We start from the raw sequence: 18,859 nt of genomic DNA, 5'->3' as shown, positions 1-18,859 counted from the left end.
TGTCCCAAAAAAACAAAAAAAAACATTGTACATGACAGACAGGTGAAGTGACTAAAGAATGACATTAGGCAACATATTTCAAATTACAAAAAATATTAATGTGGATTTTTTTAGAGATGACCACCGACAGATACTTAAAAAAAAAAAAAAAAAAAAAAGACCAGTAGGTGGTTTTGTCAAGGCAATCCGCATTTTCGGTGGCCGAGAAGACTCAAGAAACATTTAAGCCTCCTCCTGACCATCATCGTGTGATTCATCAGTGCCAGGAATCGAACCCAAGATGTGCCGCGTGAAATATGGACCTGAAATTCGTCCTCAACTTTTAGGCACCCCATGGTAGTTACCACCGACAGATATACTTGAGGTGGTGTCAAATATCTCATTTTGGTAAAAGAGATTGAGGTGCTTTAGCTCTCTTATGGTGGAGTCATTTCCTGCTACATGTGGTAATATCCCTTTCAAGTTAATGCGGGCGGTGGTTTAGAATTTAGGGTCTAGGGTTCTAATAGTGTGATTCGAAGACGGGATTTCGAGTGCAGGGGAATAAATATTACTTAAATTACAGGATCTCAAATGCAGGTATAAATTGGCAATGTCATATTAAATATTTGGTAAATTATGTGAAGGAGGTTGAAGGGGAAATCATCTTTTCAGTTAAGTGCAGTTTGGTTTCAATTTGAAATGAAAAAAATGCTTTATATATGTGGAAGCATGCATGCATGCATGCATGTATATCGTTAGATATAATTGTGGTGTCTACTGTCTATCATTATGATTTACTTAATTAATTATCTTATCTCCAATAATACATAAGGTCAAGTCTATTATACGCTTCTTTTCATCATTAATCTGACATTATGTTTAACAAGAATTTTTTCAATGTTGGGATATGTGTGATGAAAATTTAAGAACTTAAAAACTTAAACTTCCCACCACTTATATTACAATACGTAGTGTACCATTAGTGTTCCAATTACAAAATTTCTCATATTTTGACAGAGAATTACTGTTAGCGATCTGACATGCACCAGTATGAGCTAGGTGGTACATGAATACATAAATAAATTCACTAGGATGTATTAGCTTCCTTCTTGATTGATAGATCCTGACAATTATTGATCGTTGCATGCATGAGTACCTAATTTTCCTTCATGAAGTGTAGACGCATGCAACCAACTCGATCGACCACATAAACCTAGAATACTCGATGACTTTAGTAACAATCACTTAGCAACTACTATACCTAATTAATTAGGAGGAACAGATACATACATACCTACATACATACATATATAATAGTATATTTTATATATTATATATGATATGCGTGTAGGTAAATCTCCCACGATATTATGTTCACCAAAAAAAAAAAATTAATTGATTTGTTGATGCTCACTAAAGTCTAAAGAGATGTAGGTTTAGGATATATAATTAGGATTTAGGTGTGCAGAGGTATTATGATTAACTAAGGATGATAATTATGTATAATTTGAGAAAAATTTTAGTGTGTTCGGAATACAAAATGGTATGTGTCATTATATAAGTGGAGAGAAGTTTTATATTTCAAGTTGTTAATTTTATAACATGAGTATCCAACACTTGTATAATGACACGTGATGTATTACTTCATATTCCGAACACACTAAAAAAGCTCTCCTATAATCCTACACCACGCCATCATGTCATGTTGAATTATAAAATGATTTGTCTAGCTAACAAACGCTCTTGTTTAAGCTAATTATAATATAATTATCATTATACGAGAAAGAGAGGGAGAGAGGTCTGTGTCATGTCATGTAGGAATTAGGATAGAGATGATCGAACGTTTAATAAACACTAGTTGGCAAAAAGAGAAAATAGCACCATGCAATATTAAGAGATGGTTTACCAACCAAACCTATATACAAAACCAAAACAATACCAAAAAGGAAACATATTCTGTACCCTTTACTTTGTTTTGAACAAGGACTTAGCACCAAATTAAGAAATGACTTTCGTACAACGACTTGGCCATTTTCCCAACTCCATCGAAACCAAAATAATACACGCTCCATGCTCCTACATCATCATCAAATCAATCGTGTTCGTGTCAACTAGTGGTTAGGGTCCTCTTTTATAGTATGATTAGGTCTGACAAACCAATCGTATCATATTTGTTATTTTAACCGGTCGTGTCGTGTCAAATCTGTTATCTTAACGAGTTCTTAACATGTGACTTAATAACGATCTAGTTCATTAACGAGTCATATCGTTTCGTGTCAAGTTAACGGGTCCTGCAAAAAATTGTTATGTCTAATGTCTAGATCTGACAAACGATATTTTATCGGGTTTTTAATGGATGATCCGATAACGACCCAACTCGTTAACAAGTAGACCCAAAATCCGTTATTGTCGTATAATTTCGTGTCAAGTTAATGAGTCATGTAAAAAATTACTACGTCTAATTATGATCTTACATAAAATGTAATTTCTAAAAGAATCACGCTAACATGAGACGCTCACACGAAAAGTTGTATGACTTTTAACTAAGTGGTTTACGTATTGTTTATCAAGCTCCGCGTGAAAGGAGCTACAAAGCCAAATTACCATGGAGATTAATTAGGTTTTGATGATTGATCATTGCTATGTCGCAAGAAAGGTTATGGAAAAGCGAAGAGGTCAAAAGAGAGGATTCACTTTTCTTTTCATAAGTAGGCCGGAAAGGTAAGCATTGGGTAATGGCTAGGGATTAGACATTGAATATTAATTAAAATGCAAAAGGGCAGCCACGGCCAACGTCGCAATATGCTTTGGTTCATGTGAAACTTAATTTGGTTGAACAAGATTAGGTGCATCCTCGAGTGCAATTTCTTGTGTACGACTAACAAATTCTCGTGATACGCTTATCATAATTGAAAACGTTCATTTTTTTTAAAGTTAAATCAATTAAATTAGAGATCGTTTAATAGTTCATAATATCAAGCAAATCAATGGTTTGGTAACAATTCCAACGCTCATAATAAACCGTTCATTTATTTAACACATATAGATTACCAAACGAAACGTCAATTCATTTTTGTTTTTAATTTTACATGGTAATTATTGGACGATTCTGGTTGTGACATAAGCAACAAGAAAATTTGTTAACACAAATAGGTAGACAAGGAGAGCATCCGAGGGTGCACCGATTCGACTTGGTGGGTCAATGATTGGTTAATTTTCACCAAAGCCAACTTATGCGGAGTAATATTGATCTAATCAACCCTTTTGGCTTCAAGTTGTTGTACTAATTGTGTTGAAATTTAGTTAAACTGGATGCTTGCTTGAACTTAAAACCTGTGTAAATTTCTTGCCATGTAGTAGTCATCAGGTGGGGAAGTTCTGGAGATAAAGTAGCAAAATATTGTGGCCACAGTGATAAGATGCCCACACTAAAGAGTTAGGTTTTTTATTTATTTATTTATTTATTTATTAACAAACGATATTATTTACACTAAGGAATGGGGAGTGAGTTAAGTCTCACAATAGTCGAGCTATAATAATGTGGTTCAAATTCACCTTTGACAGGAACCGAACCTAAGACCTCTCATGTACAAATGAAGAGAAATACTACTAGATTATAGTATTGAGTGAAACTAAAGATGTAGTTTTAAGAAGGGCAGAAGTTACCTACAAAAGATTGATTACCACAAGTAAATAATTTTGAACAGGTAGTGATGGTTGCATGAGGTTTCAAAAGTTTACTTTCTTTTTTAAGGGAACTTTATTGGACAACTTTCTTTGGTCTTGAGAGATTTAGAGAGAGGAGGATCCTCTTTTTCCAATTGAGTAACACATTTTGAAATCGTTGGTCATGAGATAAAGTGGCATGGATGAAAAACAACTTACATTTTGCTATCAACTGTACACTTTTTCTCAATGTTTGCTTTTTGGCCTTTTGATCGATCAAACAACTGGTTCCCCCTCAAACTTAATAGTTGGTCTAAACACAAAGGATAGGGATCAAAAATACGTGGCATATGTACTCGGTGACACGACAAAACTTATCCAGTAAAGATGAATATTGCGTATAATATAAAGTTTATAAACAGTTGTGAAAACTATTTATAAGCTTTATAAGTTTCATATCTCACAAATTACTTAAATCCTTTCTGGTGCATTTCAACGAGTGACTTTGAATCTCATAACAGAACTAAAGAAATCACAAATGAAGAAATCAATGGAAGCAAGAAAGGCTCGAAAGCTTAGAGAGAGAAAGAGAAATGAGAGTTCGTTATTTTCTGAAATGGTTTTACACACTTCTTACATTGTTATCTTCGCATATATATAGCTTGAGAATACTAATAGATTATCCTTACTATTCTAACTATCTTGATAGAATAGTTATAACAATAATAACCACAGCTACCAAGTCACCAATCTTTAACTATAAATCTGCCATGTCATTAGTGAGCTGCCAAGTCGTCAAGTCATATGCTATAGTCAACATCTCCCTTCAATCACAGCTAGGATTTCCTAGTTGCATATTGTAATAATGCTTAACAAACAAAGGACTATGTGGACCCCTTCTCAAAATATCAGTTGTTTGATCATCCGTTGGAACATACACTACCTTCAAGTCTCCTTGTTGAACTCTATCTCACACGAAATAATAATCTGTGTCCAAGTGTTTTATCCGAGAATGAAACATTGTATTTGCACTTAATGATATTGCAAACATATTATCACATTGAATTAGAGGAGGATTATGAAGAAATACATCCAGGTCTTTCAAAATATATCTCACCCAACTAATGTCTGCAGCAGTATGTGCAAGAGGTTTGTACTCAGCTTTTGTTGAGCTCCTTAAAACTGAGCTTTGCTTCTTAGATTGCCAAGATATAGGGTTATTTCCAAGAAAAACAACATACCATGTCACTGATCTTCATGTGTTAAGGTCTGCAACCTAATCTGCATCTGGATGTGGTCATTTCTGCATTTGCCAAGTAACAAATTCCAGATTGAATTATCCCTTGAAGATATCTTAATATCCGCTTTACTGCCCCAAAATGTACCTCAATTGGTGTAGTCATGAATTGACACACTAAATTTACTGCAAATGCAATATATGGTCGTGTGAAAGTCAGATATTGCAGAGAACCAACTATACTTCTATAAGTGCTAGGATCTTGTAAGGGATTGCCTTCAGTCATAAGCATTGAGGTATGAGGCTTGCAAGGTGTTGCTGCATGCTTACAAGATTCCAAACTTGCTTTATGAATAAGATCTTTAACATATTTTGCATGATTCACAAAGATATCTCCATTCTCTTTGTAATGTACTTGTAGACCAAGAATGAATGTGAGTTTTCCCAGATCCTTTAAATCAAAGACTTCAGATAGTTCTTGAAAAACCTGATTAATCTTCAAATTATTTGAGCATATGAGGATTATGTCATCCACATATAACAACAATGTAACAATGTATGAACCATCCTTCTTCATGAACAAACTTGTATATGAAAAGGATGCATGAAACCCCATTTCAAGAAGGTAACTTGTGAACTTGGAGTTCCAGGCTCTTGGTGCCTTTTTAAACCATATAATGACTTTATCAATCAAACATGATTAGGGTAGTTAGGATCAACAAACCCTTGTGGTTGTTTCATGTAAACATCCTCTTGCAAGTCCCCATGAAGAAAATCATTTTTTATGTCTAGTTGCTTAAAATCCTAATGATTCATTGTAGCAATAGCTAAAAAAATTCTCAATGTTGTATGTCTCACAACATGACTGAAAGTTTCTGAATAATCCACACCATGTTCTTGTGAAAAGCCTTGTGCAACTAGCCTTGCCTTAAACCTTGATACACTGCCATCTAGATTCTTTTTCACTTTATAAACTCATTTACTTCCCACAATTGCCCTGTCATCAAGTATAGGAACTAAACTCCATGTCCCTTGTGCTCTTAAAGAATCTTACACATCTTGCATAGCTTGCTGCTATTGTGGTATGCCAGAAGCTTTTCTAAAGCTTGATGGCTCTGCTATATCAGTATTTTGAATAACAAAAGAGAAACCCCCAATGAATAGTTCTTCTTCACATAATTGTAATGACTGTAACTCTGGAAATGTAGCTAGTAAAGCTGCATAATTCTTCTTATCAATTGCCCCACTCTTCAATCATGTTGTCATGGGATGATTTGAAACTGAATTTATCACAGAAGGTTAACCTCTAACTGAGAATTATGATGGACATGCACCAAGGGTGATATTGTTGAATCTGGAATAGAGTGATGATGATGATGAGGAATTTCATTTTACTAAAAATCTTGCATTTTTGAAGAATCATAACTATATGAACTTGATTGTAGTTGATCATCTGGTACAATCACAACCTTAGCTTCTTGAGAATTCCCATAGTGTGATATGGATACATCACTGACACTTGAATTGGAAACTGAACCATAACTATATGTTGTCTAGAACACTGTGAATGTGACATACCATTTGCTTCTGAAACATGTTTCTTTTTACATGGATACATAGTCTCATCATGAATAACATGCCTAAACAATATCAACTCCTCTTTCTGCTCATTATAACATATTACCCTTTTATATCTAGCAGCATATCCAAGAAAAACCCTTTGAGTTGACCTAAATTGTAATTTGTTTGCATTAAAAGGTCTAAGAAATGGATACACAGCAGTTCCAAATTTTTTTGAAGTGATTAACTTCACGTACTTTTCCAAAAAAAGAAAAACACTGATAAGGTGACTTCATTTTTAATACTTTGCATGGCATTCTGTTAATCAACAAGGTTTCATGAGCACATGCATGATACCAAAGTTTTGGTGCTAGATTAGCTTCTACCATAAGTGTGATGGCAGTCTCCACAACATGCCTATGTTTCTTCTTAACAAAACCATTTTGCTGAAGGGTATATGAACATGAAACCATGTGTTTAATTCCTCTATTTGCCAAGAAATCACTAAACATTTGACTCATAAACTCTGTTCCATCATCAGACTGAAAACACTTTATGGATGCATTAAATTGAGTTGATACAAAGGCATGGAACTTCACAAAAATAGCAAAAGCTTCTAATTTATTAACCATGGGAAAAATCCACATGAATCTTGAATATTCATCTACAAAATTCATATAGTATCTATACCTCTCTATAGACTTTGTTAGAGACGGACCATATACATCAAAGTGGATCTTATCAAACATATTTCTAGCCCTATCTTGTTTTACAGGAAATGGATGTCTACTCATTTTACCTTGAATACAAGATTGACACATAGACATACATGAACTAGAATTTGTACTAACTAATATATCTGAAGCTTTAGTCATAGCAATTAATATCTCCTCAGATGAATGTCTAAGCCTTTGGTGCCAAACTGAAGCCTGAACCTTCTTTCCCAAAAAAGCAGCACAATTACTCAACTTTGCAGCAAAACTATTTGAAAATATATTGACTGGTATCTTGAACAATTCTCCATCATCACTTTTTCCTTGGTATAAAATCATCATCACTCATTCCTTGGTATAAAATCACCCTTGTGGCCTTGTGCTGAATAAAAAAAGGTCACATCATCATAGATAAACCAACAAGCATTATCCTTACATAATTTCTTAACTGATAGTAAATTAACAGTGATCATAGGCACATGCAAAATATTGTGTAATATGAAGGAATGATGTGATGATGTAGGAATAATTGAGGAGCCTAGATGCTTAACTATCAACCTTCCCCATTTCCAATTATGATCTTGTCATTCCCATTGTTTGCAATGGCTTGATTGAAATTATTAACATTGACTGTCATATGATGGGCATCTCATGTATCTATGATCCAAGTATCAAATGCAGAAAAACCATGACCATTTGATGCAGGTGCTTGTTGCAATTCAATATTACCATGTGCAATCATTGCAGTCAATGAAGGAGGTGGTGAAGTCCCTTGATAGGTGAAATTGTTCTATGGTAGCATTCCAGTGCAATATGGCTTCTTTTCCCACGTATTTGACACATTATAAACCTTGGAGAAGAGCCACCATTATCAGCTTTATGGTAACAATTAGGTGCAGTGCGGCCCTTTCTTGAACAGATTTAACATTCTGGAGAAATTGCATACTTGTAACTTGTGTTACCATTCCAATGCCTACCTTTTGTACCCCCATTTCCAGATAAAGAACCATTATTCCCAGAGTATGAATTTCTAGAATTCGAATTGCCATTTTGAGACTGTTTACCATTACCTGAGAAATGTCCACTATTGTTGCCATCCGTATTTCCATTTCTGTTGCCAAAATTTCCATTACCAAAATATTGTCTTGAATTAGTATTCCCATTATTAAACCTCCTATTGTTACCATGGAAATTTCCTCTTTGTTGGTAAGACCTATTTCCATTGCCAACATATCCATTTCCTCCCTGAAAACCAAATTGATCTCCATTATAATCTTGCTAACTTCTCTGAGTATTAGAACTTTCTCCATGTTCATAGCCCCCTTGAAATCTTTGAGAACAAGATCCTTCTCCTTGTACCACCATTGCAAACATAGGTGTACTCAGTGAATGCATTCTTGATTCAATGCTTGTTTCAGCCCCAAACAGTTGTGCTCGAAAATCTTTCAAAGACAGTTGTTTCTCTAGCAAGAATCACTGTATTGATCATCTCAAAGTCAACAGGTAGTTCTAATAGCACAGCAATCATATAGTCATTATCATATACCTTTTCACCAGCAGAAATTAGTTGATCCCTTATAGCCTTCAAATTTAACATAAACTTCTCAACAGATTCTCAACCTTTTTGTGAAGAATAAAACTCAGTCTTCAATTGATTAATTCGAACCATAGAAATAAATACAAACCTTTCATGCAGGCATGTCCATGCTTCTTAGGAAGTCTTACACCCAATGACATACTCCATGGCATCATCAGACAAAGTTGCAATCATTAAACTGAGCAATGCCAAATCCTTCTTTACCCAATTCTTATATGTTGTTGTGACTTCTTTTGTAACACCAGTTTCTGTATTGATTACAAACCTTGGAGGACAAGGTCATTACCCTATAAAGTAATCAAACAGATCATATCCCCTTAGCACCGATTGGAATTGATAACTCCACTTAACAAAATTGTCATCTTAGAGTTTCACCGTAAACATACCCAATAATCCTTCAATCTTCACCAACTCAGACATTGTTGAATACCAAGAAAATGTTTTACAAACCAAGCACAAGAAATTCCCAGAAAATTCCTTCAAACAAACTTCTGAATGACACTACCCTTTGGCTTCGGCCTTATGAAATGTAGAAAAACCCAGAAAAACTACAGCAAACCTTTGAATGTTCCTTGCAACTTCGGCTTTAGCCTCTAAAGTGCAGAAAATCAACAAATCTTCAATCTTTAATACAGAAGAATGGCTTTGGCCTTATATTCTTTCAATCTTTAACACTTTCAATCTTTACTACTCACATATGGCATCGGCCCTTAATTCATCAAGAAAATATATGCTAAACCCAAAAATCTTCTCACTTAAACATTTAATCGAACATTTGATAGACTGAAAAACCAGAAAACAAGAACTAATTAACCTGAGAAAATCTACAACCTTGAACTTCGAATAACACTGAAATCTTGAACGCGTGAGATGAATCCACCCAGAAATCCTTCCAAGAAGCACAACGAAAAACAGTCCTAAGATCTTACCTCGGCGAGTGATACCATCATAACAAAACTAAAGAAATTACAAATAAAGAAATCAATGGAAGCAAGAAAGGCTCGAAAGCTTAGAGCGAGAAAGAGAAATGAGAGTTTGTTATTTTCTTAAATGGTTTTACACACATCTTACATTGTTATCTCAGCATATATATAGCTTGAGAATACTAACAGATTATCCTAACCATTCTAACTACCTTGACAAAACAGTTATAACAGTAATAACCACAGCTACCAAGTCATCAATCTTTAACTTTAAATCTGCCATGTCATCAGTGAGCTGTCAAGTCATCAAGTCATCTGATATAGTCAACAGAATCTACATATAACTTAGGCTAAATTATTTATGAATACACTACAAAAATTAGACAAACATACTTAATGAGTGGTTAAGGAAAATTTCAAATGATACCATGAAATATGTCACTTGTAAGTCCTTAATTTATTGCATTTCCTATCCATTTGTAGTATTTTAGTAATATCTTTGTAGTAACATGTTGATTGGTCGCGTTCTTATAGTAACTGACACGCCCCAATTCGGAATGTCCACATGTCCATTCGAGTCGTGATATGCTGGCCGACGTCGGGAGGGTGACAAAGCCATAAAGTATGGTTGATGTGTAAAAGTTTGGATAAATTTAAGTTTTAAATAAATAAACCATACTTTATGGCTTCATCACCCTCCCAGTGTCACCCAGCACATCACGACTTGAATGGATACGTGGACATTCAGGGTCGGGGTGTGTCAATGTGGTATCAGATCCAAAGGGGCAGGCCTGTACTGACACCCGATTGGGTGTGTCCCCTTTGGCCCCATGTGTTAGGTGAGTCCTAACTTGGCTCCACTTGGTTGCCAATATGGATCTCCCACGTGTGACCCGCTAATTGAGTCCCACGTGCAGGGGCATGTTGAGTATCTTACATCTGATGGGGAGAGAAAGAAAAAGGAGTTTAAATATGATTACCCTACTTTAACTAACACCGATATCTTTTGTGATAAAACCCCACAACTAACAATTTGGGCAGGTGACAACTATCAAGTTGAGGACAATATCAGTGTTGTTGAAAGTGGGGCCCTCAGCCCGTCTCTTTGAAAATTTACAACATGATATCGTTTCTTAGTACGTTAAAGTCTCCAAACTTAGGAGAAGAGAACCTGAATTCGCTCACATCAGTATAATTACTTTCATGCCTATTATTATCGCTTCAAAATAATTATCAACTTTTTTAGTGTCAAATCACAACTCTATTTTTGTTCTTTTGTTTTGGTCTCAACTTGTATATTTTAGGATTACGAGTATTTTCAAGGAGATGTCAAATTTTAAAATTTAAATTTGACTGTCTATGTGGTATTTTAACATCTTTTAAAGTTGTACTCTTCAGAAGATATAACAAATTAGATTATGATTTTATTACATTAAACATTATAATAAATGTAAAAGAAAACAATAACATAATTAACAAACTGCATTTAATAATCAATTAAAAACAATTTGAAGCTGCTGTCAATTTCTGACTTACAATCTACGTCATGCCACATTAGATTTAACTTTTCAATTAAAAATATTGTTACTGACTTTTTTTTTTTTTTTTTGTTAATATTAAGTTAGATATTTTGACATCTGTACTCTGAAACGATCGCCCATGTATAGGTTTAGGTAGTGGATTCTGGTGTGGACAGTGGAATAGGATTCTCTTCAGATTCTATTTGTGAGGATTTGGAGGATCAATCAATCGTATCTGTTCATCATACATTATACGGTTAAAAATTATTTTAAATTTAAGATTTAAAATTAAATATAAGTAGTATCATATGAAAACTGACCGCACGATGTACAATAAACAGACACTATTGATTGATTCTCCCGATTCCCACAAAGAAGATCCGGATAAGATCCTTGTCCGTGGACAGTAAGTGTTGAGTGTGTGATGATACAACAAATATTTGGGTCTGAAGAAAATCTTCACTTTCATTCTATTAAAAGTAGCGAAAGAATGTGTTCATTGCAGCCACGCTGACCTTTCTCCGTGAAGAATACACAAGTCCTGCGCAGATATCCTGACAAAAGAATTTCAAACTGGACAACCCTTTCCATCTATTCTTTAAAGTCATTAATGTCAAAAACTTAAATCGTGCCGATACACCGCATTATAACGTCTTATGTCAATTAAAAACCGTCACATAAAAAAGTCATACAAGACATTATATTATTAGCACTCAACATCACAATGACAACGTAATCGTCCCATAAAACTGAAAGAAAAAGTGAAGAATTCCACAGCCACCAGAACAAAACAACCAAACCAAACACTTCTTTAAATTACAAAAAATGTACATAAAAAGTTGAAACTTTCTTATAACGATTCTGCAACTTCAAAAATAATACACTTCTTCAACATCCAGGAAAAACAAAAGAATACTACTTTTCTCCCCTGAACCCTAGAAAGCCCCACCCATCAACAACTAGGACCCCCCCCCCACCCCCACCCTACCCATGAGAGATGGATATGGTCAGTTGCTTGAAAAATATAAACCACACCCTGAAAATTACTCTTCCCAACCACACCCTCAAAATTACAAAAAGCCGAAGGCAGACAAATAGCTTTGACTATTTTTTCAACTCTGGATCTTCCACAGTTGTATAGGCCATATAGGGTAGCTAGCCCACCACCCCTCAAGTTTCTTGAGACAAGGATGAAAAGACAAGAAATGGAAAAACATCTGGGGGAAAAGTGAAAAACACAAAAAGGAAAAGGGTATGGGAAGAAATTAAAAAAAAATGGAAGCAGATTTTCCCACCCATGATGAGCACTCAATTTTTGAAACTGAAAATTTGGTATCTCAAAAGCTTTTGAAGCTCTCTCACTTTGGTCCCTTGCCATTGTATAAAGGTAGAGACTGTGGGAGACCACAAATGCATGCCCTCTGCCAGGCAAACAAATCCCACTCAGATCTCTCCCCTCCTCCCGGACCCCCACCCCTTTCTACAAATAGCTACTAGTCCTTTTCACCTTACTCTTCTCCTGTTTTTTCCTCCTCCTTTTGATGATGTCTCTCCATTCTCCTGCAATATTTGGGACAAAATATTTACTGTGATGGTTCACATCTACAGGCAAAAACATACATTTGAATTGCATAGAGTTAAATGATTTGCACTTCAATTTTTCCAAGTCATATGTTCAAACTGAAGGACGTTAATGTTTCATGCTAAAATCAATTGGTAATAAAGGGAACGAACCAACACCTTATAAACCGTTACAAGATTTCTTAATTTTCTGATGCGAGACTTCTTTTCTTCTACGTACTCGTACAAACTAACTACAAGTACAACTTGGAAAAGTAAAAGGAAACAGAGAGAATAGTTTGAACAAAGAAGAGGATTGATGAAAGAACCAATGTAAAACTTTAGAAATTTGACCAATTTGGCTTTTTCCACAGGTTTTACCCCTTGTCTGTTAAAACTTAAGAGTTAGTTGGGAGATGTACTGACACAACTTGCTAGTCCTTTCTGGTTACCAACCCTTAACACTTCTTACCCCACAGGTTTACCCCCATGTAGTTAATCCCATGTGATTTTCCGTACAATTATTTACCGTCTAAAACTCCTTCAACGAAATTATCCTCATCCTATGAATCCTAACAAAACTTCTATCATGCTCCAGTGTATCCTATGCACAGCAATTTTCGACCGTTAAAGCACGGTCCTAATCCTCTAGGCTCTACCTAACACATAGGTCTTAAAATTGATTGATTAAACAATGCCTCAAGCATATGGCCCCAATAACTTGTACACGAAATAAACATTTCAATCTATGTCTATGTTAGGAGACGGTTTTCATCGAGCATTAAAAAAGTTATGGACCGCGAAGCACTACGTGTACAGAATCTACAAACATTGATGCATTAGTGAAATAAAAAATCAGTTCAAGGAATGAATTGCTTATTTCGTGCACTGCATTGAAGTAGTTTTAAGAAGTTGAATGTTCCAGTTCTAAACTGGCTAGTTGGATGAGTTCTTCACCCAAATAGGCATTGTGTAAATGTGTGGGGCAATGCAATTGCAACACAGCAACCCAAAACATTCAAACTAAACATTTGCACGGATGGAGGCAGAAGAAGCAACCCTTTTTCTTTTTTCCGGACTACGGACATTGCCCTTAGGAATTAGGACCACAAAGATTTGATTCCCTGACAAAATGACCACAATACCCTTCCCTTCCATGCCTATACAAAAACTTAAAAGTGTCGGTACGCCGACAGCGGATGGGGCTCTAAGCATTCATCTTCTTTTTTTTTTTTTTTTTTTTTTTTTTTTTTTACCTTTGTTTTTTGTTTTGGTTCCTTGTATTATATACAACAACAACCTGGTTGTTGTAAAGGAGGAAGAAAATGACAGGTCTAGGCCACAGAGAAACAAAAGTTTGAGAATTTTCAATGCATACGTGTCATGGCACCTAATTATTCCATGTCTGTAACCCTATTTGCTAACATGGAATACCAAAGAAATGATAAGATGGCATGTAAACATTATTAGTGGAACCCCTAATCTTTTTGTTAATTTAGTTTAATTAATAATATGAATCCCACCAACAACATTTCTTATTTTAATTTGTTAATACTGTGCATGCCTAGCAGGCTAGCATGATATGATTAAAAAGCAATTAGGGGCTAAGACATTCTGCCACTCCAACAGTGTCACAACTACAGAAAGTACTTGTTCTAATTATGTTCTGACAACCAATCATATAGCAGATCTACCTAAATTTCATGACTTTAAGAGTTGTTTAGTTAGCATGCGTCAAACTCAAATGCAATACATGAGTCCCACTCATTTGAACCGTAAAATTAGTATTATTTTTTAACCGTTACATCTTTGGTTCGAGAATAGAATACCCTTGAGCACCATTATCACAAGACAAGTTCTGTTTTCTTCAAATTTATGAGGTCTGAGCACAACATGAATATAAATGAAAATTGGTATAAACGGAACAAAAAGCACGTACCCTTGAGTTCTAACTTGTTTTGGGAGCAGCTTGCTTGAAGGCAACAGTGGGAGCTATTCTGCAACTCCTCCTCTGATGCTCGAGCACCAGTTCTCCGGCAAACCAATCGAGCTTCTCGAAATTGCTCTGCTCGCCGATCCTCTTACCGCCAAAGAGCACCGATTCAACATTCTTCTGTTTCAGCATTTCCTCTGCCACTCCTACCAGCTTCTTAACGTTGTTAGGACTCGGGTCTGTATCTACATTTGGCCCGCAACGTCCTAAGCTTGTCCCATTTGCCTAACATATTACAAGTAAACATCCAGTTATTAACCATTTTTGAAAAACTAATTTCTGAATTGGTCCAGAACATAGACATGCACACCCACTTAGAAATTTAGATTTCAACCACAGTTGGTGCCTAAATTATGATATTCCAAACAAAATAAACAAGAATTTGTAAAAACAGATGCTTTGCTCAAATTTAATATTAAAATTTAAAACCAAGATATGCACAAATTTGGAAAGGTTCAATAGCTAATAAAAAAATGTCCAACTGTTTGAAAACAATTTGGATTTGGGTGGCAGCTACAAATTCCAATTTAGGACCACCTTGAAAATATACCATGATGGAAAACAGAACATGGCAAAAAGTTGTGGGTCAATTACAATAACCTTTTTTTTATCCAAGAGTTAGAAAAAAGAAAAACATTGCCATTAAGTCCATTTCATTTTCTAAAATTGAGAGAAATGTCCACAGTCAAATTAAAGGGAAGATTAACATAAACTGCAACTTAAATTGTCTGAATATATATGGTTTGGAGCTAATTACAAAAATGGGTGTTAATTAAGGTTTAAGTAAATTGTGACCCCATCTCTCCAAGCATTTCTACTTACTTACTAGTTACTGCAATAATACAGGTTCAGAAATCCACACAGTAACACAGGTCAAGATTGGTCCAACTTTCCACAGCAGGGGAAAATAAAGGCTGACAAATTAAGGTAAAAGAAAGGGGAAAGTAAAAAAAAAATAATGGACCACTGCCCCAAGAAGCAAGCTTCAAAGGTAATAAAATTTAAAGCTAAGAAAACAGAAAACAGGGGAAAATCATCAACTTTCTCAGGGAAAATCAATGGGATGCAATTGCAGTGGGACCAAAGTTGCTAAGTAAAGCAAAAAAAAAATTAAAAGCCAAGAACCGAGCCAATTTACTGAGACAACCCGTCAACTTTAGGCTTTAGGCCTTAGCTGTTCTACAAAGACAGAAAGTCCTAATCAGCTAACCTACTCCGGACCAACCAAAATCCTTTCCCTCTCGGTCCTTGAATCTAATCAAAAAAACAAAACCAGAGCTCTCTCAAGCTCACACAGGGCGTATCCCTATTCGTATATCGCCCGTCACGTGACGCGAGATGGTAACATGAAAGACAAAAAGAGGTGTTTTCCGCGCACTACCAAAAGTTCGCGAAAACGTAAGTGTGCGGAAATCATTTTTCGGTGATAGCAAAATTTTGCTTCATTTGGTCTGCGCACTTGCAGCATAGCAACATTTTGGATCGGCAATGCCCCCCACAGCACTCCACGGGGGGCCAAAGATTTTACGTTACAAAACGCCCGCATTTAATTGCATGAAAGCGAGAGCCATGCCCCCGGCGCAAGTTAGCGCCCTCTATACGTGTGTCAACACATTTTACATGTCGTTCTTGGCAGTGCCCAGCCTGGCTAACAGTGTCGTCTCGTAGTCAGTTGCAACAGAAACGGCAAAAATACAGCCAAACCTCGAAAATTTAACTCCGTGACAAAAAAACAGAATTAAAATTGGGAATTAAATGCGCGCAATGCGCACGTTAGCAAAGGTGTGGCGTGTTTCGTACCTGAATGCGCACGTAGTTGCTGCTCCCGGACTGAACAAACGCCATGGCGACGGACTGGTCTACCAGGTCGGATGACCCGTCGCCGGCGATTCGGGCCATGGGCCGGGCCCATTCCTTGGCTCGCCACTTCTTCACTTGCTCGTACTCGTACCTCGCTTCTTCCAGAAACTGGCCGCTTCCTATGGAAAGGACCATTATGTCCTCGACCCCTCGCACGAACGGGAACTCCTGCTTGTTGTGCAGGACGTGCGTGATCGCCGCCGCGGTCGGGTTGCTCATGGCCAAGCCGCCGTCCACGGCCAGGCACTTGGTATGCTTGTTGACGGACTGCATTTGGACCGGTTCGAAGACTCCCGGCTCGGCTGACGTGGCGCGGCAGACCTCCCAAAGGTGGAAGTCGTAGCTGTCGGTCTCAAGCGCGTCGGCCCTGGAGAAGAGAAACGGCGCCGTACTGGAGAGGTCGTAGCACGGAATTAGAACCGGCTTGAGCGTGTCTTTCAACGTCAAGGTCCTGTCGTCGTCGACGAACGCCTCTTTCATCACTTTTTCCAAACCGGCCGTGGCTGACCCCGTTGAACCCGAGCCCGAACCAGAACCTCGAATGAGGCGACGCAGAAAACCGGGGGAGGAGGCGGAGGTGGAGGAGCGATTATTGTTGAACAAGCTCTTCCCGTGATCGGAGAGGAAGCACCACGTGTCATCGGCCTTGAAAATCGGGCGGGCGTGGTCTCTAGTGGCGAAGAGCATGGCGGCGAATATACCTCCGACGCCAGCTCCAGTGGCGACGTCGAAGTAATCGGCGATTCTGGCGTCCGGATTCCCCGATTTCTGCTTCAACGCTTGCTCAAGATACGCCAATGCCTTTCCGGAGAGAATCCCTCTCATTCCTCCGCCGCCGTCGATGCTGAGAATGCAGATTTTACCCCTCTGGTTTTTGATCGCCGCGACGCCATTTTCAGATTGGGGCTGAACGCCCACCAGCTGGGCGGGGTCGGGTTTGGAGTCGGGGACCGGCGTGGGGGACGGAGAGACCTGTTTGGGAACCCAGAGCTTCTGATCGTCGTAGCCAAACAGGAACTTGCTCTCCAATATCGAGAATATCTCGTAGCTCAGCTTATCCGTGTCAATGCTCGGCTCCTGCATTTCGGTCCGAGTCGAATTCATCATCGCCGCCGTCGTCCTCCCCCAAAAAAATGATCAAAATTTCGCCAACCAAAAATCTCGGTTTAAAATTTTCTATATTGATCAGACAAAAGGAATGAATTTCACCGCCATTTTATTCAAGTCTCCGAGAAGGAAAATAAGAGGGAAAGAAGGGGACGAAACGAGGTCGTTTGAAGACGAAGAAGGAAAAGAAGGCACGCCAACAAAGCAGCATGAAAAGCTCAACCAACGCGAAAAACCAGAAAAGCCAACGAATTGCAGAGGAAGAAGAAGAAGAAGAGGAGCTAAAACGCAGAGCTCTGCAGACTCGCAGAGCATGTCCGTTTTTTTATATACCCCTTTTATTTTTTTATTCAAATTAAATAAATATCAATCACGAGACGATGTCGTTTTTCGTTTCACCCCTAGTAGGTGGTTATTTTACCTTGTTTTTTACCCTGTCCATTGGGACAGGGACGGTTGAGGCCGTTGGTTTTGCTCGTCTCGTTTGATCGGACGGTCGGGAGTCCGCGGAGTTCTGTTCGTCCGTGATGAACGGTCAATTGGGGGTTAAAAAGAAAATTTCCATCTTTCGCGCCCTTGTAGGAACCGCGTGGGCCCCGGCGCGCCACATCCGTCGGTGAGAGAATGGAGGCGCACACGCACTACTGCCGATGCTCGTCTCCCCCTTCTGTTTTCCATTAGGGTCTAAATTAAAGCTTTTTCTGGGACAAATTTGACCCTGATTAGGCTGGTGTTGTGGGTGCCCACTCGTGTTTTTACGTGCTGACGTTTAACATGGGTTCCGTTGTTGGTCAATGGGATTTCCATTTCCTTAGTACGACGGTAAATAGTGAATAGTAAATACCACTGTTTGACACCATAAACTTTTGAAATTTAATTTAACTGTTGGTATTGCATATCAATATATGAAATTAAGGATTTAAAAAATATTGCAGAAAATAAATATTTGAATTTAAAACACATGCTAATGCAAGTCGTGGATTGTTATGGTGAAAAGATATTTTTTCTTTCACATACTGCGTTTTGAGGCTTTTTTTCCTGAGCACACTGCGTACCGAAGTTAGGCGTTTTCCCTCCATTTAGTATAGCTTTAGAATATTAATAATGGATGGTGTTGTTCGCGAGAAATTTTTTGTTGTAA

At 37.4% G+C, this 18,859-nt stretch overlaps 1 protein-coding gene across 1 annotated transcript; it reads right to left on the bottom strand.

The window, feature by feature from the left end:
- Positions 1–11,876: 11,876 nt before the first annotated feature.
- Positions 11,877–18,214, bottom strand: LOC103431959 (patatin-like protein 6). The gene is made up of 3 exons (XM_008370161.4): positions 16,552–18,214; positions 14,698–14,976; positions 11,877–12,758 (listed from the first exon to the last, which is right to left on the bottom strand). Exons 1-2 carry the CDS (start codon positions 17,716–17,718, stop codon positions 14,707–14,709), a joined length of 1,437 nt encoding a protein of 478 aa, XP_008368383.2. The 5' UTR covers positions 17,719–18,214; the 3' UTR covers positions 11,877–12,758; positions 14,698–14,706.
- Between the last annotated feature and the right edge of the window lie 645 nt (positions 18,215–18,859).

The sequence above is a fragment of the Malus domestica genome, chromosome 01, assembly GCF_042453785.1.
Source record: "Malus domestica chromosome 01, GDT2T_hap1".
In the NCBI taxonomy this organism is placed as follows: Eukaryota; Viridiplantae; Streptophyta; class Magnoliopsida; order Rosales; family Rosaceae; genus Malus; species Malus domestica.
Note: the sequence above shows the minus strand (reverse complement) of the source record. Positions and strands in the feature narration are given on the sequence as shown.

What these genes read in the sequence shown, in the direction of transcription:
- LOC103431959 (XM_008370161.4), bottom strand. Translation starts at nt 17,718, where the DNA reads ATGATGAATTCGACTCGGACCGAAATGCAGGAGCCGAGCATTGACACG. An exon ending in GCAACTACGTGCGCATTCAG is followed by an intron (nt 14,977 to 16,551) that starts GTACGAAACACG and finishes GTAATATGTTAG; the next exon opens with GCAAATGGGACAAGCTTAGG.